General features: G+C 35.3%; 1 protein-coding gene across 1 annotated transcript; it reads left to right on the forward strand.

Moving 5' to 3' along the window:
- Positions 1-26,659, forward strand: LOC137400672 (serine-rich adhesin for platelets-like). Its single transcript, XM_068087004.1, is given in 18 exon segments — positions 1-123; positions 1,433-1,476; positions 2,151-2,556; positions 4,167-4,314; positions 6,184-6,260; positions 6,902-7,140; positions 8,494-8,862; positions 10,618-10,745; positions 15,080-15,556; positions 17,355-17,619; positions 19,702-19,911; positions 20,847-20,984; positions 21,307-21,476; positions 22,079-22,138; positions 22,536-22,718; positions 23,326-23,485; positions 24,282-24,467; positions 26,557-26,659. Coding segments are annotated over 18 exon segments (3,486 nt in total).
- The last annotated feature ends 431 nt before the right edge of the window (positions 26,660-27,090 follow it).

The raw sequence follows: 27,090 nt of genomic DNA on the forward strand, positions 1-27,090 counted from the left end.
ATGGAGAACTTAAACTGTACGAGAGCTAGTAATTGCTCTACTGGGTGTTTAAACATCATCTACTATGTTGACTGCTTGACTCTGACTATAACAAGCAACATAACAGGTCAATTGGAGAGCTATGTGAGTAATGTTATAGTTACTAGTTAATTCGCTGTGTTATTACATACATAATCTGCAAAGTTACATGATAAATAATTCTTATGGTTTTCAATTTTTTTCCAACTAACTGTTGAAGAGTTATATAAACTTTGTGTTGCCTTATAAGACTTTGTTCTGGAATATTTTACATTTGGTGTACTCTACTAAAAAAACTTAAAATAGTAATTTATAAAAATACTCAATAGAAAGTGCTTCATGCCCTATTTTTAAATTATATACTAACTCATAGCTAATACCACCTAATAGCTATACACTAACTCCTAACTACATACTACCTCATAACTATATACTACCTCATAACTATATACTACCTTATAATTAATTATATACTACCTCATAACTATATACTAACTTATGACTGTATGTTATCTCACTAGTAATTTCCTAGTTTTATTCTTATTAATCAAGGTCTGTACACATCTCTAATAATATAATAACTTTGCATTTGCACATATTAATACTTACAACAAATGCATGTAGTTTATTGATATACCTATTGCTAAACTGAGTCTCTAAGTTGCATACTATGAAGTTCCCAGTCAGAAACAGATGTTTTCACTGATAATTTTTTAAAACCATTTGTGATTATTTAACAACAAATAACTTATTGATATAAATATTAGATAACTGTTTATACTGTGTTGCATATAAGACGAATTAGAAAAACTATCAGTTGATATAGTGTTTCTAATTCATCTTGTTGTTTTTTTATTTGGCAGCCATAAAAACAACAATTATGATGCTAAAGCACTATTCAAAATTATAAGCAGAGCAACTCCAACAACATTTGCAATCATAGCATAGATATGTTGATGGAACTAGTTGCCTACCAGCAGACATTTCTGACAGGCCACAAGTTATTTCTTTTTCAAACTAAAACTTTCTCATGTTTTAATTAATACTAATAGCAGTATTTAATACATAATATGTAATAATGTGTAATTAACATCGCGGGTAATTAACATATCGTGTAACTAGCATAGTGTGTAATTAACATATCGTGTAACTAGCATAGTGTGTAATTAACACATTGAGTAATTAACATACATGTAGGGTGTAATTAACATATGGTGTACTTAGCATAGGAGGTTGTTAACATTGGGTATTATTATTAGCATAGAGTGTAATCAATATAGGGTGTTATTAACACGGGGTGTCGATAAAATCGGGTGTTATTAACACAGCTATTAGCTGCAACTCAAAATATTTGTACACTTTTTGTTATCCAATATAAATAAGCTTTCATAATAAGTTATTCGTATTTTTCTAGACACCGAGAGATGAGGAACCTAGAGCGACTGACGTCTGTGAAAGGTATTTTCACATATCTTAAATACTTAAATAACCTGGCTTGTTATTGAAGTATTTAAGTTGCTTCAATTGTCTGTTAAGCAACTAGTTGTCTTTTATTGCTAGTTGTCTTTTATTGCATTTGAAAAAGTTACTATAGCACTAAAAACTAATTCTACTTAGACCAAACACGCAGTGTTTATTAGTTTTAACATGTTCAGTATGTAATTTTCAGATTATTGTAAGACTAATCTTTTTTCATAGCAAAATTTTTAAGCAGATTTGATCAAAATAATCAACTTCTAAAAATATTTCTACCTGGCAAACAAAAGCATTGATTCATCAATCAATACTGAGCTATGCAATAAAGTAGAATAGCTCATGTTTTTACAGACCAACAGTTTCTGCTAAGTACTGGCATCGTTTTTATCAATAAAAAGATTACCATTACCTTGATTCAAAAAGTCATTACAAATATTTTATAAAAATTATTACAATAGAAAATTTGAAGTCTGTCATCTACATTTTTTGATTATAAAAAAGATTCTGTACAATAAGGTTCCACTCTCAGTCATTTTGCTTAGCCTTTTTTTAAAATCATAGAGAAGGTTGCAACGGAAGGTTCAACAAAAATCTAAAGAAAGACATTTCAATCTCTACTTCACATAAGTTTGATTAGTTGGGGTGTAATTTTGCAGTTCATGTGAACAATACAGCAATTATCAGCGAAGTGGTTGTCCTGAGACTACTACCTCAACATCAACCTCGACACCGACCTTGACTTCAACCAGTGCTTCAACCTCTGCTACCATCCCTTCGATACCAACTACTTCCGCTGCATCATCAGCAATAACAACGACTATGAAGTTATCGTCTTCAACAAGTCAGACAGAAAGTACAACGATTCCACCATCTTCAGCGACTTCAAACCCTTTGACATCTTCAACTCCAGGAGCGGTTTCAACGACAACAACATCAAGTACGACCTTGACTAGCACCACACCTACGTCAACCTCTACTACTACTTTGCCACCTGAGTACTTCAGTTGCAACTGTGCTGATGGAACTGTATACAGCGTTAGTGAGCAGAGCCGAGAATTGCAGGTAAACTCTGGGTGTAAACTCTCTGTTAGTCATCAATGTACTAACTATTTGTCTCCAATTTTAAGCAGGTTTTGTAGCAATATTATATACAATATTATATATATACATGAGAGAATGTTATGTACACATGAGAGAATGTTATGTACACATGAGAGAATGTTAAGACTACTGAACCAACCATAGTTATATCCTCCCTAACAATACAAAAAGTTTGCTTGTTGTTATCATTGTATTCGTATTAAATATAGTATGTTGTCTGAATAGCCTTATAAAAACATAAACAAACTTGTGAGTTATTTAGCAATTTTTGTACGTGTGATTGCGTCTCGCTCCCCCAAGCCACTTTACTTTCACCAAATGTCTTTTTACCGAAATAATGAGCTCTCAGTTTTGATTCCTACCTTCAACATTTAACAACAGGGATTCAAATGATGTACCTTTTGTATGTAGGCAGTTAATTTTTATAGATTAGTTTTACTCAATTTGTCTCATAGTACACCAACATTAATTTTGGGGTATTTTTTGCTTAAAGATCTCCTCTCTATTGCGCAATATTTATGGTGCAGTAACTTACCAGCTGTTTCACGTGTAAACAATCTTTCTTGTAAGTAATACTTTCAGATTCTAATTATTTTTTGTTTTGTTGGTGTCGAAAATTAATGACTCATTAAAATTAAAATTAATGTTCTGCTAGAATTGAAGAATAAAGTTGATAGCAGCATAGTGTTTCCAATTGGCTGAGGAAATTAAAAAAAGTTTTATTACACATTTATGAGAAGCTAGCCAAACGCTCGATGTTGCACGGGTATTAGAATGATTACCTAATTGATGTGAGTAGCTAGTGGAAAGCTAGATTTTTACTAAAATCTTTACTAAAACAATGACCTCAACTTGGGCCGGCTCAACAATCGTTCAGGAAACAATCAGCAAGCGCTTTAGGCACGTGTATCTTAACTAATGTAATGACTATTTGCTCATATGAATCCATTGTATTCCGTGTAGCTTAATTTAATGGTTAAGTTCGCTGCTTCTAGATCTGAAGGTCTCGAGATCAAAACCGGTGCCATGCAAATTTTTTAATTGCTAGGTTTTAATTGCTATAACTGGACACAATTTTTAACAAAAAGACAAACACTGATATATATATATATATATATATATATATATATATATATATATATAGATTGGTTGAGAGAATCGGACTGCACTAAACATAAGTTTCAATAGAAAGAAACTGGTTTCCCAAAATCTGTCAGCTTCAGTTTCAGCTAATAGTAAGCCCAGTGATGTCCAGGATTATTTTGATTCCAATCAGATAGACTTTAGGCTGGTGTTTAAGAAACTGAGTCTTGGAAACCAGATGAAGTTTTAAAACTAAATAATTTTGGTAACCTACAAAAGGCAAGAAGCGTGTGTATGTAAAGTTTGAATATAATCTTACAAAATATGTGAAAAAGAGCAGCGTTTTCACCTGCACACACAATCACAAAGTGGAATTTGTTATCAGTTCTAATATATATAAAGAAAATTGGAAAAATAATGAAGTGATTCCTCTCACTGTTGTAGCACCATAATTTTGATGGCTACTTTGGTATCAATTTTCTGTTTAGGAAGGAGTTAACTGTGTGAGCTCTTGTCCTATGTGGTCAGAATGGACAGAATACTGCTTCTGTGGTGCGCAGCCAGTCCTTGAGTTTGCGAGAACTTGCATAGAGGGTAGGAATGATGAAGGATACATACTGGAGCTGCCATCTATTTGTGAGTAAAAATTCTGAAATTTTGTCTGCCAACACATCGGTGTTGTTTCTGGCATTTATGTGGCCATTTTTCTTTGTTTTATTCTGAATGATTCACATTTTTTTCTTGTCATCACTCAATTATCTGAGACTTCAATAAAAGTGGAGGATGAATGTTTGAATGCTTTGCAAGTTTTTTATCCTGAAAGTTTGGTTGCAATTGGCAATATGGTTTTTAAAAGACATTTATAACCTGAACATTGTACGTAAGAGCCTTTCGCAGGTGGACATACCACGGCACTTATTTATTAATACTAGTTGAATGCCCGACGGTGCACGGGCAATAAAAAAAGTCTTTGCATAAAAAATTTATTTTTAATTGGCTAAGATTTTTTACCCAATGAACTTTGAGTACCAACGTTAGCTAGTCTCAATTTTTACTACAATAAGAGCCGTTTTTATCCCTCTGAAGCCAGCAATATGACAAAAGACTGTGCCATGATCTCTCACGTAATCATGATCTTCAAGCGTCCTAGCTGAAGCTTTTTTAACCAATCAGCATTAAAGATTGGCAGGTGTAATAAGTATGTGCACAGCTAACCTATAGTATGACAAGTAGGCAATGTGGTGTAGTGAATGGACATGCCTATCTGCAGAACCAGAGTTCTAAGTTTAATAGCAGTACGAAGTACTGCTATTGAACTTAGAACATTATTTGTTCATTCCTAAAACATCATCGCTATAACTGGGCATATGAATGATGGACAGACAGACATGTGAGATTTCAGAAAAAAATAATTGAATTTAGTTTGACAATGCTAGTAAATAGAAGCAGCTTTCTATACACCTGGCTCGCGGTTGGTTGGCATAATTTACTCATTAAAAATGGAGAATTTAACACATTAACACCCGCTCTAAAACATAACAAGTTATTCATCTATGTTGTGATCTATGTTGTGATCTATGTTGTGATCTATGTTGTGATCTATGTTGTGATCTATGTTGTGATCTATGTTGTGATCTATGTTGTGATCTATGTTGTACAGGTATGAATATAAGTAGGCTGCTCGGGCTAGAATTGTTGAAACACTTAAAACTGAGTAATAACCGCTATCAGTTTATTATATTCATCAATATTGCAGCCTAAGATACTACAGTAGTCCCTCACTCTTCGGGTGAATTGGAACCAGCCCCTCAATCTTCGTGGTTAATTTGGACTAGCCTCTCACTCTTCGAGGTTAATTGGGACCAGCCCCTCACTCTCCGTGATTAATTGGGACCAGCCCCTCACTCTCCGTGATTAATTGGGACCAGCCCCTCGCTTTCTGTGATTAATTGGGACCAGCCCCTTGCTCTCCGTGATTAATTGGGACCAGTCCCTCGCTTTCTGTGATTAATTGGGACCAGCCCCTCACTCTTCAGAGTTAATTGGGACCAGCCCCTCACTCTTCGGAGGTAATTGGGACCAGCCCCTCACTCTTCGGAGGTAATTGGGACCAGCCCCTCACTCTTTGTGGTTAATTGGGATCAGCCCCTTACCCTTCGAGGTTAATTAGGACCAGCCCCTCACTCTTCAGAGTTAATTGGGATCAGTCCCTTACCCTTCGAGGTTAATTGGGATCAGCCGCCCCCACTCTCTTAGGTTAATTGGCACCAGCCCTTCACTCTTCGTGGTTAATTGGGACTAGCCTCCCACTCTTCAGAGTTAATTGGCACCAGCCCTTCACTCTTCGTGATTAATTGGGACCAACCTCTCACTCTTCTGAGTTAATTGGCACTAACGCCTCCGCGAAAAATGAACATCAGCAAAATAGAAACTGATGAACTCTTATCTAATGATGTCATTTTTTCATTAATCGTAGGCCATTCCCTTTTTTTCTAAAATCATCAGGCAATTTATACAATCATGGACATTCAAGAGGCATGATGAAGAGTGTCACAAGCACTCTACACATGGACATTCATGAGGCATGATGAAGGGTGTCACAAGCACTCTACAACTTTAAACTTTACAGAATGGAACAAGAAAAAAGCGAACCGCGGCATTCGCTAACACAATGATGCTCGCGGAAAGATCGCACTGAACCAGAGTATAAGAGAGATTTATGTATTTAATGTATTCTAGTTTTTTTTATTGAGTTGTAGTTTGTTTTAAAATTGTAATGAATAATTTTTACTCCCCGAGATACTGAAGCCACAAAAGCTTAAGCGTGAAGTAGTGAGGAATTGCTGCAATTATCAATATTATCAATAGCGAATTGGTAAAAATATCTCAAGTTTTAAAAGATTTTTTAAAATATTTAGACTGGCACTGATTCAGATCCTTAGTTTCTATCAATAAATAAATCAATACCTAATGTCCAAATCAATAAATATATTGATACATAATGTCGATATCGATAAATAAATTGATACCTCATGTCCATATTGACAATTAAATCGATACATAATCTCCAAATCAATAAATATATTAATACATCATGTTCATATCGATAATTAAATTGATACGTAATGTCGATATCGATAGAAATTTGAGGGATTTTTAGTAGCGTTATTCTCTTTATGCCAATACATAGCAGTTCCTACAAAGACCAGTTTGCTCATAACAGAACACTACTGCAACATTAAACTTTTGTCATGTTGTTGCAGGTGATTTAGAGCTTGTGGAGAATGACGTGACAAATGTGACTTGTGATTGCCCACACAAGAAGTATGTGGATGAGTGTGACTGCAACTACGAGTACGGAAGACGTGGATATGAGTGTATTCATGGTCACCCAAATCCACTCGAAGGAGTGTGCTCTGAGAATGACATTCAGCCTTACCAATGCAAAGAACAATGCAGCAGGTATTATTAATCCAACTGTTCTGGCGGGGTTTAAACATGAACGCGCACAAAATTTTAGTATATTTTATCAGAAAGTATCGGTATTTTTTATCCTTTGCAATAGTTTTTGATGTTTGAGGTGATCTGACGGCCAGATTATTTTAAGATTGAAATCAATACATTTTTATCGTGGTTTAAATGCTTGGGGATAAATACGGGCCGAAATGACGTTACTAGTTGCTCATCCGCCTGTGTCTCATTATTGATGTCAACAATCGCATTCCAGTTGCAGCGTTGTGTGTCTCTATTCTGTCGGTCTTCTTGCAGCAAAAGTGTGATCATATCTAAACTTTTTAATGGCAATCAAGTTTTATCAATTTAATTTTGAAACACCTTAAAAAACAAATCATCTCAACAACAAAAATAGTCACATATGATAAAAAAAAAACTGATACTCTCTGATAAAATCTACTAAAATTTTGTGTGCGTTCATCTTTAGACATGAAATGGCGCAGATAAAACATACCGTTACGTGGTATAGTACAAATGGTATCAAATGTTTTAATCTTATTTAACATTAATAGCTTACTCCTAGCTGAAAAATTAAAACTATTGCACACCGGTGCCCTTCAGCTTTGGTGACAGTAGTGCCCATTTAGGCAGACTGACCATTAATAACCCATAATAAAAAACTGGACTTTTGATCAACAAAATTAATGCTGAAAACACGACATTACATCATTGCATCAACAGCAGGCTAAAGTTTATAACTTGCAATGCAGCATTCCATAACAATAAGAACAGGTTGATAAATTCCCTAAAAACCCATGCGCACTATCGCTCAAAGGTTCAATAGTGGTTTGCATCATGTAATATTGTCCTTTTTACTAACATAGCTACTGATCTGCTAGTTTGAGTGACAGAACCTCTGGTTGGTTCAGGGCGCCACCCCTAAACCATGCAGCCACCTTGCCATGTTTCATAATAACTGTGTATATAATTAATACACATCATGATCTCCCACTGTGCACTCGACTTTTTAAGTGCTAGCCTGTGTATTTTAAAATTTGTAACCAATAACTGGATGTATGACGACATACAAACACTTGATTTTATATATATATAAATAGATTAATATAAATAGTTCAATACCACATTAAATATCACTTCCTAGACTCACATTACAGTTGCCATTAATAAATATTTATTGTTCATATTTTATAAAATATTTATTATTAGTTTTTAAAATGTTAGGTAATCAAGAATTTAACAAGTCACAAGAAGAGCTACTAATTCTTGTTCATGGCAACCATGAAAAACAGATTATAATTTGAGTTCATGTACAATTTCATATCATTTTTTATCTACGTTTAGCTATGGAAGCTGGGCGGAGTGGAGTGAGTGTGGACCGTGTGGTATCGGTAACCTCGAAGGTGTCCACAGCAGAAGCAGAAACTGCAGTTTAGCCAAATCGGCAGCCGACATAGACTTCGGAGGCACCCAAGAGTGTAATGACACGCAACATGTTGAAGAGTCATGTGACTGCGGTTACAGCTGGTCTGAATGGGGGCTTTGTGATTGCAGAACTGGAGAAAGAGAGAGAAATAGGTGAGTACACTACGTTACTGACCTAACTTGTATATTGTTGAATTTGAAATATACCTACCTATGTTCAACTAGTTATAGTAGAGAAGGTCATGCGAGCGATGTGAAATCATTCTGCTTTACTGCATATTGGGATCTGTAAGTTTCAAAAAAGCTTATCAGAAGTTAAGTACCCATGTGAGAAACCACAATATTTTAATCCAGAGTTGTGCCCTCATGGAATACTAATAATAATTCGGTGTATGCGTGCGTGACTTATCGCGCAGGTCAATTACTAAAGATAATGCTTGCGTGCCTAAAATATGTTGCAAAGTGACTACTGTGTTATATCAAATCTCTGGTTGTTAAATATGTTACAAAATGGCTTCAAATATCGATGGTTAACTGTTAATGACTTGTTATCAAACATATTATAATATTTAAAATGCCCTGCTAAAGTGAATCTTTCATCACTGTCTTTGACGATTAGTTATGTAAATGGAGAATATGATGTGTATTATTAACCTCTTTACTAAAAAAGGTATTCACTAAATTTATTATCTACATATATGGATTAAAGATAAACGTAATTAAATTACTCAGATTTAAGTTCATAAGGTATTTTTATATTATATATATATATATATATATATATATATTGTCGATATATCTATATATATAATTCTCAAGATTTGTCTGTCTGTCGTTTGTCTGTCCAGTTATAGCGATAAAGTTTCAGCAACAAAAAATCGCTTTTGTAGTGGATTAGAACTTAAGACATTAAAACTCGCAAGTCAACAAGCAAGCGGGCATAATCACAGGGCAGAACAGTTCTTATCATTTCCATTGTTCTTATCATATCCTGTATATCCTTTTCGCAATTGCACACTCCAAATGTGCAATTACTTATTCATTAATCTATTATCAATTTATTAATTAATATTACCTTTTGTGTTTGTTTTTTGTTAATTTTTTAAAGCTAGTTTTTACCATTACTTGTTTTTTTATTTTGTAATTTTTAAATGTGCCATTTCAGTTTCAAATTACAATCATGTTTTTGGTTTACATAAATCTGTAAAAGCTAAATACATGTCATGGGCAATTGTATTACCTAGAGTTGAAATAGCCTCTACATTCTTTTCCCGTTCGGTCAGAGAAAGTACATGTATCAGACAAAGTACGTTTGATTTTTTTTGTGTTTGTCTCCTTTTTACCTTTGTACCAATATCAAGAGGTACCAGTATTGTTCATCAAAAGTTTGAATACAACGAGCTTCTGCTGCAACAGTAACCTTTTTATATACACACTTTTCTAAGTAATAATTATTATTCTTAACTCAACATATTTATTACTTTTATTTTGTTATACCAGTTTTAAATATTTTTATTTGTCAAATCATTTTTCATTGCAATCATTGTAGACAAGCAGACTATCTAACCATTACTTGCTAATTATTTCACATTTAAACGCCTTTACTGTTGTTTTACTTTTCTCCTAATTTATTTGAATTGCACAAAACACTTTTCTCATGGTATGAAGTTTAAAATTTAAAGTGGTAAATTTTGTATATGTTAAATAAAAATAAACTTTCTGTTGAAAGACCTATGTATCACTCGAGCAACACTGGGCACTCATCTAGTTAGTCCCTTATATATACAGTATATACATGTACACTGTATATATACTGTATACACACAGTATATATATTGTGTATATTGGTACATATAAGGTATACATACAGTATATATACAGTGTATACATACAATATATGTGCAGTATAAATACAGTATATATACAGTATATAATATGCAGTATATAGATGCAGTATATATACTGTATGTATATACTGTATATGCATAGTTTATACATATATGTATATGTATGTATAACTAACTAACCCTTAATTTTGCACAGATGCTGGGATAACTATCCTCTAGATGATACTACAGTCACCGTGGCGACTGCTGAAACGCCAACTACCTTTTTAGCCCAAGACCCTGAAACAGCAAATCCAACAAACTCGGCAGATGCCACGCCTCCAGGTGAGCAGGTTTATTGTATCACTGTCTGGTGACTATGAGTTGAGTTATCTACTGCAGTGGAGGAGGTAACATGTACATGTAAGTCTTGAATCAATGAGTTTTTGTTTGGTCTCTATAATGGTACTTTTCAGCGAAGGTTTTGCCTATATCTGAGAATATCTTACTATTCTGCTCAGAGAAATTTAAAAAAACAGTTCAAGCTGTCCCATGATATTGAGACTATTCCTTATACTCTTTACTCATTTTCAAATACTCTAAAAATAATTAGTAACTGAAACACTGCCTTTTCCACAATCCATCATATATAATTCAACCCTTTATTTGAGATATTTAAATGAACAACTCTGTGGAGCTATAATACCAAACTACACTCGTAATATGTGGCACTCTCAGATTCGCCATGTGTATCCGAGAAGGCTACTTGGGACAAATGTCAAAGAGACATTTATGGTAGAACGTGACACAGTAGAGAAGCATTTGTTTAGTTCTAAGTACAACCATAAATTTGGCGTTGTCTTTCTTACATAGCGTTTAGTAATATGTGACCATAGATATAGTAAACCCTAGATATGCGAATAATCAAAACAAGTGAGGCCTATAATTAGCATGACACAACGTCATGGTGATGTGTAAAGCGAATCAGCTGATCTACGAACTCCTATTGATTTAACACTAAAAACTGCTCAATTTTTCCATAGTTTGTGCATGTGAGACTGCATATTTTATTGATAACATATAAAACTGACTTTGAATGAGAAAGGCAAGAATCTTACACACATGGTAATGGATAATACCAATGATTTAGAAGGTTCTATATCATTGATAATACAAAGAGTGACCAAATAGAAATTAAACTAATAACAAACTAATGAATCAAATGAGATATAAAGCAGTTATCTGCGGATGGCATTCTTCAAATTCTTCATGACATCTGTCAAAAAGCCAGGCTGGCACTCTACTGTTTCAAACCATGATCGGATAGCGCATGAATTGGCAATGTAAAGTGTCCGCAGGTATTCATAAGCCTTGGGAGATTAATAGAACAATGTTATGGCAAACTCTTTTACCTTTTTGCTGTAAGTCTTTTTAGTCTTACTAGCTTTGTTTATGGTTTCATTTGACAATAATTCTCCTAGACATCCATCCATCGGTGTAAGCTCTATATTGTCAAGTTTATTGCCCTTTTTCAGTATTGTAATCAAATTATTTTGAATCCTATTCCTCTGCTCTAATCGACGGACTCTCTGCTGTAGAGTTTTGATTCTTCTTTTTAATATTGAGAAACATACGCGTGACAGCAGGTTGTTTAGGTCTACCACCATGTCAGCAGCTCGTAGTCAAGGCTGTAGGTGTGTCCTGATTGTCAGAAGCTGCAGGTTGCTCATCATCATGAACAGTAGTATCACCAAGTATAGTATTTTCAGGGTCAGGTATTTTGGTGCTGGCTGCTGTCTGAGATGTTCTTCCACATTTCGGCAGGCTTTTTCTTCTTATGGCTGGTGTCCGTCTTTTTACAGCTTTGGCTGAAGGTAGGTTGGATAAGCTGTAAATATTGTAGGTATTGCATCAGATTTTAGAATTGGTTTTCTTCCAATACCTGGTGGAACCTTGTAGCAGTCTTTCTGAAAATGTCCACTGCATAATACAGAGATTGATGTTGAAGTCTAATCCTGTCTTCGCACCGCTTTTACCCAAGCATTACGGGTTTTAGCTCGTTTCTTGTTTGGAAAGCGGTGAAACGCCAGATCTGGGCATTTCTCAGGATAGCTTGAACATCCATAGGCACAGCACCAGCTGCGGCTTGACTTTTTCTTAGTCTAAACATTAACAATACATACAGGTAGTAGAATGAATATCATTACCTTACTTGGAATGAGACAAAAAAGGCATTTGATAAATCATGCCATGCTAGATTACAACCCTATCAGCTGAGAGACAAGTTTGTAATATGTGTTGTTGTAATCAGTCTAGACACTCTTTCTTTTGATAGTCCCAAGCAATCATTCACTTCACTTTCAATTCAGAATAATCATAGAAAGGTATGTTCGTTGTTATGAGACCATGATAAAACAAGTAAGTTCAGTTGAGTTGGTAGTTAGTTTGTTTCGTGTTGTAACTTACAATGTGAACCAATGATATTGTACATGTGCAAGTACCAAGTATTTAAATTTTTTATTGTGAGTTCCCATACCTGGGGTGTTGTAGTCTCCTCTGATGACATTTCACCAAGATTTTGGTCTTATTGTAACGTTTATGACTTACAAACTAGTAGGACAAGCATGCTTTCACTACTAAACTCATTGCTCAGCTGAAGGCTCAGTTGCCGCGATGCACATCACCTCGACGTAACGTCATGAGAACAACAGCCAATTATAGGCCTCACTTTTGCTCCATTGGAATGATAGCTATTCGCCAATCTAGGGTTTACTAGATCTATGTATGTGACCAACACATAGATATATATACCTATGGACATAGATATATATACCTAGGTATATATATCTATGGACCAACACAGTAGTTACTCTAGTCTAGTGAACGAATAAAATGAAAATATTAAAGCTTCTACAAAGCACATTTTTATTAAACACAAAATTAATTATCGTAGCTTCAAACATAAAGCACTTATGAAGGCCTCAAGCTAGAGCTTTTAATGATTTATAACCACACATGTGCTATCTACTTTCAATGTATTATACTAGGCTTGGTTATAGTGTCTTATCATGTACGCCATATCAAAAAAAATGAACCCTTTTTTTAAAACTCTAAGTGGTAAAAAATTAAAACGTGGATGCTTCATGTGTTCTCCAATACTGTACTAGTTACATGTCCTCCAATCATTTCTCGCTTACTCACATGTCCTCCAATCATATACCACTTACTCCCATGTCATCCAATCATGTTCCGTTTACTCACATGTCCTCCAATCATGTATCACCTACTCGCCTGTCCTCCAATCATATACTACCTCCTCACATGTCCTCCGATCATGTATCGCTCACTCACATGTCATCCAATCATGTACCACTTACTCACATGTCCTCCAATCATGTACCACCTACTCACATGTCCTCCAATCATGTACCGCTTACTCACATGACCTCCAATCATGTACCAATTACTCACCTGTTCTCCCATGGTGTACCACCTACTCGCCTGTCCTCCAATCATGTACCACCTACTCACCTGTTTTCCAACCATGTACCACTTACTCGCTTGTCCTCCAATCATGTACCACTTACTCACATGTCCTCCGATCATGTATCGCTTACTCACATGTCATCCAATCATGTACCACTTACTCACATGTCCTCCAATCATGTACCACCTACTCACATGTCCTCCAATCATGTACCGCTTACTCACATGACCTCCAATCATGTACCACTTACTCACGTATCTCCAATCATGTATCACTTACTTGACTCTTCCCCAATCATGAACCACTTACTTGAGTGTTCTCCAATTGTGTACCAGCTTGTCAAATGTCCTCCAATCATGTATCAGTTGTAAAATAACTTCTTTCACTACAAACTGAAAATGGATTAATCTAAGAAGCTCATCAACGCATTTGGCTATCAGATAAAAGTCAACTAAAAAAACAATAGCAGATTATAAAATACCTATTCCCACCCAAAAGACCTTAGAGTTGTCTTTTCATGAACCAGCTTACCTTGGTCAGCAAACGTCTGTTCATGCATTCCTACGAGTCTTATTCTTACATAATCTCAGTTTTTACAGTCTTATCAACATATATAACAATCGGAACAAACTTTAAATATATAACTTGTGGTGAGATAAATGTATAACTTGTTATTGACATTAGTGATCATCATCAAAAAGATGTTCTTTGCTATATGCCAAAGCAAAACTGAAAAGACAGCAAGACTAAAAGCTATTAAGTTAGTTGAACAAAAGTGTTTTAAAAGTTAACATTATGATAATATTACAGATTCATAGGGAGGGTGAATTGTAGGTTGTAGTGACAGAAAGTTCATAAACTGAAACATACAATAGTGGATGTAATATGTTGGTGTCATGAACAGAAAACAATGTCTATCATGTGTGTGAAAGGATAAATACAAATATTCTGGGCATAGTTTATGCAGGATTTTGAAACCTTTATCACAAAAAAGAATCATTGTACAAAAGGTGAGGCAATTAACAGAATCAAATAAGATATCATTGAGCTTTTGAATGCATTGATTCATAGAGTACTATTAGTGTCATAATAATACTACACTACTAGGTCTATGCTACATAAGAAATATAAATATAATATGACTTTTCTTTTCATTTCAGCTTTGCGTTACCACGGTTATTTGTTGTTGTAGAGGAAAGCACGTCTGCTGCAACAGAACCTACTAAGTTGAGCAGTCAAGCCACTAGTAGCATCAATTCAGGAGATACATTATCTTCTACAAGCACAGAGCAGAGTGTTACTACTACTACTTCTAGTACAACCACCAGTACCATTACTAGTACAACCAGCGGTGCCATTACTAGTACACCCACCAGTGCCATTACTAGCACAGTCGCTGGTACACCTACTACCTCTCGCCGTACCTCTACATCTAACACAGAAAGTGTTGCAGCTACTATGGCTGCTGAAACTACTACCACAACTCAAGGTTCAGTCAGTACCTCAGCAGCTGGAAGCGGGTCGACAACCTCTGCAGCGCTTGAAACAAACAATGTTGATACATCAAGCCCTTCTACTGGTATAACAACTACCGAACTGGCTCTTGAGGAAGTGGTAACAACATCTACTACTCTTAAAATACCAACAACCACTCACCCTTCCCAAAACTGTGAGTATGCAGTAGTTTACTCTTTGCTCATCAAATAAAATTGTTTATATTGTGACTAAGGGGCCGTATGATAAATGACAATATAGTTAGGAACACTAGTGACCCTATAACTATGAACACTATCAACCCTATAACTATACACACTAGCGACTGTATACCTAGCTATAAACACTAGTGACCATACAGCAAGGAACACTAGCGACCCTATAGCTATACACAATAGCGACTGTAAAGCTATAGACACTAGTGACCAGACCTGCCAACCCAAGAGTGGGGCAATGCGTGAGATTTGGTTTTGGAGTAATTGATGTATCAATGATACCATATATAAAATTTTTGAAATTGGGGCAAAAATCTCACGCATTGCTCACGCATTTTCCTTTTTTCTTTGGGGTGATTGTGTGAATCTCACGCCCAATGCGTGAGAGTTGGCAGGTATGCTAGTGACCATACAGCAAGGAACACTAGCGACCCTATAGCTATACACACTAGCGACTGTATACCTAGCTATAAACACTAGTGACCATACAGCAAGGAACACTAGCGACCCTATAGCTATACACCATAGCGACTGTAAAGCTATAGACACTAGTGACCATATAGCAAGGAACAGTGACCACATAGTTATGAACACTAGCGACCTTATAGATATGGGCACGAGTGCAATGAGCAGTATTCCTTCTTAGAAATTCATAAAAGGTGTAAAAAATGAAATTGACACATAGATGGAATCAAATATGGAACTTTAAAAAGTATCAATAAAGCGAAAGAAAGTGACCATGCCAAGGATTGTTAGAATAGAATGAGTTATTCACTCGCATGCAAATTGCTGAACATTAACAAGTTTTTTACTGTTTGAAACCTCGTCACTTTTGCGATGTTTTTGGCAAAGTTTGGGTTCATATTTAATGATGGATTTTATTAACGAATTTTTTTTTCGTATCAATGAATTTTCATTTTTTTTAAGTGCATTTAAGAATTTATAACCATTTTCATTATTGCGCCTTTTTAATAATGTCTTCGTTTAAATGTTTTGGCAACTTACTCGACCGATAGAACTAAAAGAATTAACCATTTGAGGAAGTGCAAGGGTGGTTCGACGAGTAAAGATGGTTTCCTTTAGGTTGACATGCATAATATTTTGGAGTTATGTTCCTTTAGGAATTGTCTTAACATTGTAAACTTTTGTAACTACTTGGAGACTATTAGAATTTAAGCTATAGAAAAAAATATAGAAAAAAATTTTTAAATGGCTGCCCCTCTTGAAATTTGCTTACATGTTGCACAGAGAGCTGTAATAAGACTTTTGTTAAGTTATGGAGTCACACCAAGTGACATTTGAGAATAAAAAGTCAATATTGTGAAAGTTGTCTAAACCAAAACAAAAGATTTTAAATGGGCTAACAGTTTTGGAGATTAGTGAACAAGCATGTCAGGATGGAGGGGGGGGGATAAAAGTTAAGGAAATTGCTGAATAATTGAGCATCTCATTTGGAACAATACATCCCATTTTCATTAAAATCTTGGGTACTATAAAGTGTGCTGCAGGTGGGTACCTAGAATGATCAATGATGCCAACAAAACTGAGCAATTAAAAATGTTTAAGAAGAATTTGGACAGGGTTAAAAAAGACGGAGATTCTTTTTAAACAGACTCAGAACTTGTCATGAGACCAAGTGAAACCATAATGAGACCACATAATGATGGCATATTATGTGCCAGAGTCAAACCAGCAGTCGTTGAGGGGGAAACATTCATCATTCCTTAAATGTTGATTATTGCAAAACAATCTTTTTAGCCTGGTGCAAAGGGTTTGAGAGCTGCTCCTATGTCTGCCCCTACTATGCAGCTGAGTGGGGTGAGTGGGAACCTTGCAATTGTTTCAAGAACAGGCGATTCCGGGATTGCGTGTACCCAGAAAACCCTTCTGCTATAGAGTTTGTGATCAACAGTACTGAATGTATTGACCCCCTACCAAACTACACAGCATGTGCAATTCCTGGCTGCTATTCAGATTGGACAACATGGAGTAAATGCTCTTGCTCTATGACACGCAGTAACAGGTGCTACATGTTCATGTCATTATGAAATCATTAGGAGTTATCGAAGATAAAAGGTGGTGCAAGCTTTACCTTCTGTTTTATTGTTTTGGTTTTATTTCTCAATACTTCAGGCTGGCACGTATAAGGGTCTCTAGGATTGCTTTGAAGGATGTTTTCTACTACTACATTTTGAGTGATCTGAATATCTACATGTATATGTACATGTACAGTAGGCTCTCTCATAGATAGCTTTAAAAATACCACTTTCTCTTTTGCCGCACTCAGGCGAGAATCTGATGTATAGGAGTAACTCTGTTATATATACGAAGACAGCCTAGTGTGTTTGATGTGAGAGACCGTCATGTGTGCTGATAAAGCGTAGAACATAGGTAGCTGCTCAATTATTCAGAAAAACGTTAAGGAAGTGGATTGGTGCAGGAGTTCGAGTGTCGGTCTACCAAGCTGAATGTCATGAGTTGGGGTCCCATTATAATCACTCTCTCATCTTAGCCTGTTATCCTGACTTTGGACAAATGAATGGACAAATAGGTACCACTCTTAATATAGTGAATATATATTTTGATTTTAGACCTGTAGTTTTTTCTATGCAGTATAGACCTTGCTGACTAAAAAAAGTTTAAAACAATTATTTAAATTGATGTTGAAGGTGTGCGCTTAACTTAACGTAAAGCTACCATAATCATGGACCCTAAACCAAGTGAAAGTAATAAGAAAACGAGAAAAGTTGTCAATACAAACCAATAATAATATAATAATAATAATATAGTTACCGTACAGTCATTGAATTAGAAAGTTAAGTTTTTTACTTTTTAAAGGGCCAAAGGGGTGAGTTCGTAACCATCTTATAACCGATTAGGCTATTTACAGGTATTTTATGGTTGGTATAACGTAAAATTTCTATAGCATAAAATTTATGCTATAGGGATTTTCGAGAAATATTTTCGAGAACATACCTGTATGTTCTCGAAATGGATTACTTTCATTGTGAGAGTGTCTACTAAATATATGCGTATATGAATACATTTTGATGTAGGCCTATACATCTACATGTTTATGTGTATGCACATACACACATATACACACACATGAGTATATGTATATTTTCTGGCGGCTGCACATACCAATTTGAGCTTAGATGCGTTTCCGTCCACCTAGTCTATTGTTCACATCTCTGGCCTTTTGAAGCACTGGCCACGCCTACTCCCAGATTAATTAATATTTTGATATAAAATTAACATTTGAACTATACTTAGCATTTTCTGTTAGGCACTTAAAAATGCCTTGATCGAACTTTGAGAACTGGTAAACATCGAAGTAGCCTCTGCTTTGAGGGAATTACTTATGTTCTATCGTTTCATTTATTTGAGTTTAAACGATTTGGCTAGACTATCTATTGCCACTGTTCAAGTGGCCTACTCAAGAGTGAGCCAGATTAGGGCTAGTCATTAGGTGTGCCATGTGAAGGGAATTTTCTGGAAAATTCCTAAAGCAAGCCTCATGGTGGCGCACCGTGAAGTGGTCACAACAATTGTAGGCTTGACATTCATGGACGATTTTACATGAGAAAAAGATTTACGCAGACTGCTGCTTTTTAGTTTATAAGGCAGTGTTGTTAGCAGTTCCATTTTTTACCAGTTATAATCATAGTTGATCACTAGACCAATATGCCGATTGCTGAAAGAAATTTTTGCTATAAGAGCTATTTTCATCCATCGGTTGATCTGAAACCCTGATTCGAGTTTGGGGAAAAGAAGGTAGCATCGTACGGCAATCTAACCAGCAACTAGCGTGTTGGCTGCCCGGCATGCTACAACCTGAACCAATCGAGCTCCTTCGGAATAATTGAACAGATACTTATTACAAATGACGATGTCTCACCGCGCACCAGACTACTAGGGTACTAGCAGTAATAAATAATGATGTGACATTACCGCGATGGAACACAAGCTAAGATCTATCGTCTCACCATGTCCAACTTTTACAATTAAACTAACTCTGTCCTTCATATAACCTAGCTGAAAACTATTAACAACCATAACTAGATGGCTTGAAGAGTTGTTTCAGGTTCTACTTCTGGTACAGGACAAGAGAATGCCTGGAAGACAGTTGCTCTGGTAGTACCTTACAGTACGAGCCATGTGAGCTGGAGAACCTAGAATGCTGGCTGTCATGGAGTGATTGGAGCACTTGTGCGAGGGAAGATGGAGAGTGCGGAACGGGAGGTTCAAGTAGTAGGACTAGATATGCCGACTGCTCTAATACACCTCATCTCAGTCAAACTTGCTCTCAGAGGTTTGTCCACTCATTTGGTATAGACAACATTGTTCGAAATGTAAATTGGTCGACTTTTATAAACCTCCAACTTAGCATCTCAGTCCTAAACAGTCCTGCTTCTAATTCCAACATTTTTTATTATATCTTGAAATAGTCAACAATTTGAAAGTTCTTTTAGCTTCTTCATTCCTGTGTTAGTACAAATATATACTTTTTGGTTAACTACCAAAATTAGTTGGTAATATTATTTCCAAAGCAGTTTACCCGACAAAATAACAAAAATCATTGATTGTCATTTCTATCTTTAACAGTAAAATGTTTGCATTGAATTTAATTGGTCACAAAAAAATTATACAACATCTACAACAAAATGCGATGTGTTTTAAATTGGATATTTTGAAACTTTTCTTGGCTATATTATAACGTTTTAGCCTATTATAGTCTTTTACCAACTTTCAGTATATTGGCTCCCATCTCACATGGTATTAGGCAGTTTGACCTCAGTTTTTCTATACAAATGATTTGAGAACCGAAACGTTCAAACTCTGAGGTTGGGATATATTTGCGTGTGAAGCACTCAACTGCATTCACCTTAAGAATAATTAAAATGCAAGTGACCTTAATATACTTATTCTAACCTTGTGCCAAGAAGTTTGCAGTCAATTTGAAATGCATCCTGGTCTGTTGTTTGAAGTTTTTAATTTGAAATCAAAGCTAGTAAATGAATAACTACATTTGAAATTTTACAGCAATAGAATTATGATAAATATCTTCATAATAGACCTTTATCCTTGGCTTTTCGATGGTCGGACTCTTAGAGTGTCTTCAAAATAAGAGCCAACTCACATCCACACTTTCATAGTCTACAATTAAATAGCAACACACAGTTCCTTATAATTCATAAGTCTAATCTAAAATAACTGTGCTTCTAGCTAATTTTAATGAAATTTTAGATTTGAAACAGACACTAACAATGAGTGTGTAGTTTTTACCTGCACAAAATTTGGGCTATGGGGAGAATGGGAAGAGTGGCAGAAGGTAAAAAGGTGTGGCTCGTCAAACCAGACAAGAATCAGAAACTGTGAGTATAGGTGAGTACCACGACACTCCGTTGCTCCATCTGAATTACGTGTGTTTAAAACGTTGAGTAATACAGTTTGATGTCAACAAGAAACTAAATAAAATATTAGTAACACTTCTACTAATACTACGATGTTAACAGGAAACTAACTATTTGTAAAATACTTTTTTGCAAACCAAATCAATTTACTTACAAAGCAGACAACTATTTATAAAGATGGTAGACATGGGTTGACTAGCATATGTGCTCTAAAGTTGTATTTAAACACATGAAATAATGGCAAGAGTTTATGCTCTAAAGTGAAGTTGACTTTGTGGCATCTCACCTTACAGCTACAGGACTATAGAATCTTGGAGCAACTCTACGTGTGACGTAGACTGCTGGCAGTGCATTGTAGATGAGTCTGAGAAGAAATGCTTTGAGAATATATGTGAACAGAACTGCAAGCTCGCTGAGATTACCCAAGCTCCGGCAGAATTTAACCTCACCTTCAAGTGTAAAGGTATGAATTATCCCTCTGTCTAACAACATGATCAACTTGATCATGGTAAAACACTCAGATCAAGCCAAGGTGTGATTATGACGTCTATAGTTGTACAGACAAACACAATAGAAAGACATAATGCTGCAACTAGAACGCAACAGCTGATATCAACTATAGCAATGATAACAACTAGTCATGTTATTTTGGCACATATTTTCTTCTGAGAGCTTAAACCCCTGATCAAGTTTTATCAATTTTAATTTTGAAACATCCTGGCTGTCAGATCACCTCAAACATTAGAAACAATCACAAATGATAGAAAAATATGGATAGTTTCTGATAAAATCTGCTAAAGGTTTGTGCAAGTTCATCTTCAAGCCCCAAATCCTAAACACCAACAGAAATAAAAGTGATGCAATTAAGTAAAATTAGTTTGAACTGTTTTTAGCAGAAAGTTTTAAGAAATTTTATAAAAATACCACACTTCTGTTTCCCAGTGAGCCAAAAAGGGGGTGTGATATTAATAAACTTAAAACCTTTTGTCTATGCGAACCTATTAAACCAATGATTTGATAACCCGTTGTATACTACTTACTTTCATTGTTGTTTTCTGATCACAGATCCTGCAAGTGGTCAGTACATCGACAATATTGAGAAGGATAAGAGAATTGTGACGTGTGGTAAGCTGACATCTGGTAGATAACATATATTACTGTACTTATTCAACACACAGATGTTTCATTTAGAAAGAAATGTATGGTTTATTTCCTTTTATCATGTGACGTGTGGTAAGCTGACCTCTGGTAGATAACGTATATTAATGCACTTAATCAACACACAAATGTTTCATTTAGAAAGAAATGTATGGTTTATCTCCTTTTATCTTTGAAATCACATAAACAAAAGTAGCTAATGCTAGATTTGTTTAGATATAGCGTTAGCTATTTTGTGGTTTACATGGTTTAATGGTATAGAGGTTTTACGTTATTTAGTAGAGTACCATTAATATTATACCTGCTATGTACTGTATCTAATGTACAGTAGATTGTGATTGGCTGTCTGTATCTCGTTTAAAAGGAAGTGGAACGATCTGGTCAGAGTGGACTACTTGCGGAATTAGCTGCGGTTTTCAGTGGGGCAAACAATACCGCTCACAGGTGTGTAACCTTGATGAGAATGAGCTAATCTCTGAGACATGCAAAAACGTCTTGTATCTGCAAGTGCAGCCCAAGTGGTGCTTTGTTAAAGAGAAATGTCCAGGTAAGAGCTGACATGCTATAACATGCGCTTGTTATACCGTAGTAATTAAAATATGCATCAATTCAACTCTAGCGGAATGATCACAAAGAATTATGCTTTTGAAAGAGCAGAAAAGGCTCTGCGTTTAGCTAAAGCTGTTAAGGAGCGGATAAAATTACTTTAATAGAGTAATTTTCAGTAGTAATAGCACAGATTAGTGACATGCCTGAAGTGCTGCCATTTATTTATGTTGCTGACTTTCAACTGTACTAACTGAGTTTACTAACTGTAGTAATTGCTAGCTGTACTAACAATGACCTTCCTAAACTACTACCATAGAAAAAATGCATTACCTCATCTATTTTGTGAAAAAAATTGTCAGGCCGCAAACACTGGGATAAAAGAAATAGATCCAGCCTTATCCCCCGTGGGATAAGTATGCAGGATTATGGGCTAAGCATGCAGGATTATGGGGTACATGCAAGATTATAGGCTACTTTTGCAGCAGTATGCTAAAGATAAATAGAGCTTGGAAAAATTTCAACTTATTTTCATTCTTTTTTCCTTCTTGTATCTTATACTGGTTTTTAGCTGCTAGCAGTTTAGACTATTTGCATTTTTAATGCAGAGGAAGAGATCGTTGCTACGCTGATACCGGAGGAGCAGAAGGCCATGAACCTACCAGCGGTTGAGTCGGAAGAAGGGGTGTACATAACGAGTGGAATAGGATTTGTTGTCATTGGTGTACTCGTGCTTATCGTCGTACTTGATGTGCCATCACTCCTCTTGTAAGTAGGAAAAATCACTCGAAAAGTTTCATAATTAATGGAATATTAATTAATTAATTAATGGCTGTTCTTGACACACTGCATTCTCAGTATATATCGTAAAACCTCTATTTAAATGCTGCCTTTATTTGAAAGCCACCTCTAATAGAACATCATTATAAGAAAGAGGTTGAAAAATGCAGCACCACCTTTAATTGAACGCCACTGCTATTTGACTACTACTTTGACATTATTTGCTCTGTGCGAAGCCATAATAGAAAGGGATCAGTAAAAAAGTGTCCAAAAATAATAAATATAATGAATTAATACTAAAGTATTAATAGTAAATTACTAATAAAGGTAGTATTAAATTAAAAATGACTCGGCTACATTAGTAATACTTAATTCTCTGGCTGTTCCTGTAGTGATTGCCATGGTGATGGCGTACCTGAGATGATCGATCGTTACAATCACCAAAGCTAGTCTGATTCAAACTCATTAAGATCTTAACCATATCCTTTGTTTTCAGAATCGTCCATAAAATGTCGTTTACAATTTTACCTGAGAACTTTAAAGTATCTTGATGAATTATGAGAATACTCTTGAAGAACGCCATACGATGTAATAGTACCCATTGTTACGGTGTATTCAAGTTTAATTTTTAACTTTAAAGCTGTAGGCCTACAGTTCTTTTTTACAACTTTGAAAGCGATACTATCGCAATATTTAAAAACTGCACCCAGCTAATATTTTTAGTCGATGTAGTTCCTTGTTTAACTTTGACTGATACATAAAACATGTACAAAAAATGGTTCAGCAAAAATGCTGAGAGTCATGGCACCAATGCTGAGGCTCATGGCACCAATGCTGAGGGTCATGGCACCAATGCTGAGGCTCATGGCACCAATGCTGAGGCTCATGGCACCAATGCTGAGGCTCATGGCACCAATGCTGAGGCTCATGGCACCAATGTCAGTCTGCCTAAAGAAGATGCAGAATATAGGTGACTTTACTATTGGTTCGTCTGTTTTTTGTTCGAAATTTATCTTCCGAAAATTCTGATGAGCTTGCTGAAAATTATAGTGCTACTTTCTATTCAAATGTCACTCTTGATAAAATGCCACTATTGGAAAAGGATTGAAAAATACAAAGCCATGGCGTACAAATAGAGGCTTTACGGTACATGCCCCTTGTTTATAAACTCTGACACAGTTAGCATAAACATTTTGATTCTATACCCTGAAGTTTCCAGTAATATGGAGCAAGACTACAACGTGACCGGATGACCAACTTTAAGCCACCTTCACATGCATATTTATAATAACCTACAACAGCAAATGATGAACATTGGGCTAAAACCTTCTGGAATCAAAAGTTATAACAGTAATTTACATTAAATACTAGTAGTGACAACCTTCTACCTGGTGCTGACTTAAGAATTTTGCTGCCTTTTAATTATAAAAGTACTAGTTTTAAGTTTTTCTCATACCAAGCTCAAATTAGGTAGTTCATTGCCTTTCAGAGTGTAATTGACTGCACAAGTTTATTTGGCGGAGAGCAAATTTGGTTGGTTGGAGGCACTTGCCACAACCAGTGGTCTTTTTGGGAATTGCACCTCAAGCTGATGTATTTTACAGGTCTAGTGTTCTAAACCAATAGACTGCAGCTACAAATGGAAATAAATAAAATAAAATAGCATAGAATAGCAGAAATATTCAAGTACTCATATGTGAGAATGGGGAGATGCACTGTGTGCTCATTATATATATATATATCATAACTAAATAGTCACAGAATAATGTATTTATTAGTAATTGACAATAAAGCTTTCAAGTTCAATAAACTTGAATTCTTGAAAATGCTTAGTGTAGGTTTTACCGGTCTGCCTATCAATTTACCCTTTTTTTTATAAAAAAAAAGTAAAAAAATTTTTTCTAAAACTGTCTAGAAAGAAACCCTGTTGCACTATTTTGTTTTAGCTCATAATCCTCAAAGAGGAGCAAGGTTTTAATGTTAGCTATTTATTCAAACCAAAAATATTGTGCAACAGTAAATGGAATGCAATTGTACAAGTAAATGTAAAGACAAAATAATCAGCATTCAAAATAAATATGGAAATTTTCTCTTTGCCGTGTTTTGCTAAGCTACCAACTTGATTATTAGGAGTTCAAATATTTAAAGGTAGTTCTTTCAGCAAGGCTGCTTCTACTGCCAGTCATCTCAGGTGATTTCTACAGGGCATTTATGTTTAGAGTAATTATTACATTTTTTATGACTATTCTTATATAAAATGCAACTATATTTATTTTAATATTTCTAATTGACTAACACCTATTTCTAGTTTACCTAATGCTTTATGAATCAAGTAATTAGCCTTCCGTTTCAACTCTGCCAATGGTACCGGCCGCTACATCAATCTGTGTCATATTTGGTCTTTATTGAAGGCTTATGCCTAAAAACATTCTAATGGAAAGAAAATCATGCCAGTTACAGAAAATATATGTTGGGTAGATTTTATTAAAAATCATTGTTTGTATGACAGAATTCATTGCATTTATTTGTCATCGCTCTCAACACTATTCTAGCTGGCTATCCATATCCTGTACACTCATATTTTTGTCAGCTTTAGAGGTTTACTCATACAAATATTTAGGTCGTATAACTTTTCATTTTTTCTGATTAGAATATATGTCAGCCATTTTAAGTTTGCGTGTTGTTTGTATAAAACAAAAGGCTAAACAGAAAAGTTGATGAAAACCACTGTCTCATGCGTGAAATTGAAATATTGTATATGTCTATGAATGGGAATTCTTTTGAAGATGGAAGTGCAGATACTTTTCATAGCTAACATATAACATTGCTTATATATTGTTTATATTAGGTGAAAATGTTTTTATGCAAATTTCCTCTCCGTTATTTACACGCACTGACTAAACACTGCAAAATGTTCCTTACCGCATTTTCTGCTATCGCTTGTACAACATTAACAATTAAGTGTTAATTTTTGCTACAACTAAAATGCTAGTGAGTGAAAATTCACATCAGCTCTGGAAGTATGCTTATGGGTTTCAAGGCATGTATGAAATTTACAGGGAGCTGAATGTACGATTCATTGGCAACATAAAGTCAGCATGTGGTATGAACAAAGCAGAGGATGCTGCCGATATCACATTGGATGCCAGTGGCCCTGACTAGCTATATACTGTCCATGCAACATTCTTTTGTACTTATGTGACAGGTGGCAACAAGTGGCTTTGAAATACGCAGGTATAACTGCCTGCTCACTTGTAATTTCATATTTCATATCTCTAAAAACTTTTATGCCTTTAAACTGGTGTTGTTTTGTATTAGCTGTTTTGTATTAGCTGTTATTGTAATGTTTTTATATATTAAACAAGTAGTCCACATGCCTGTGGGCTGCCTTCTGACTGTACACTAATCTCTCTGTGTGTTGGTATTGTGCTATATAAAAATATGGTATTTGATATCTCACTATAGTTCCATATTGCAGCTATACTTTTTGAAGATGTAAAGAAAAAAGAGGATAAGTCTATCAACCCAGTGTGTGTATCAAGACAGTTGTCAGAGTAAAATTAGGAGTTACCCACTCAATATACATTAGTAAA

This window comes from Watersipora subatra, chromosome 7 (assembly GCF_963576615.1).
Source record: "Watersipora subatra chromosome 7, tzWatSuba1.1, whole genome shotgun sequence".
In the NCBI taxonomy this organism is placed as follows: domain Eukaryota; kingdom Metazoa; phylum Bryozoa; class Gymnolaemata; order Cheilostomatida; family Watersiporidae; genus Watersipora; species Watersipora subatra.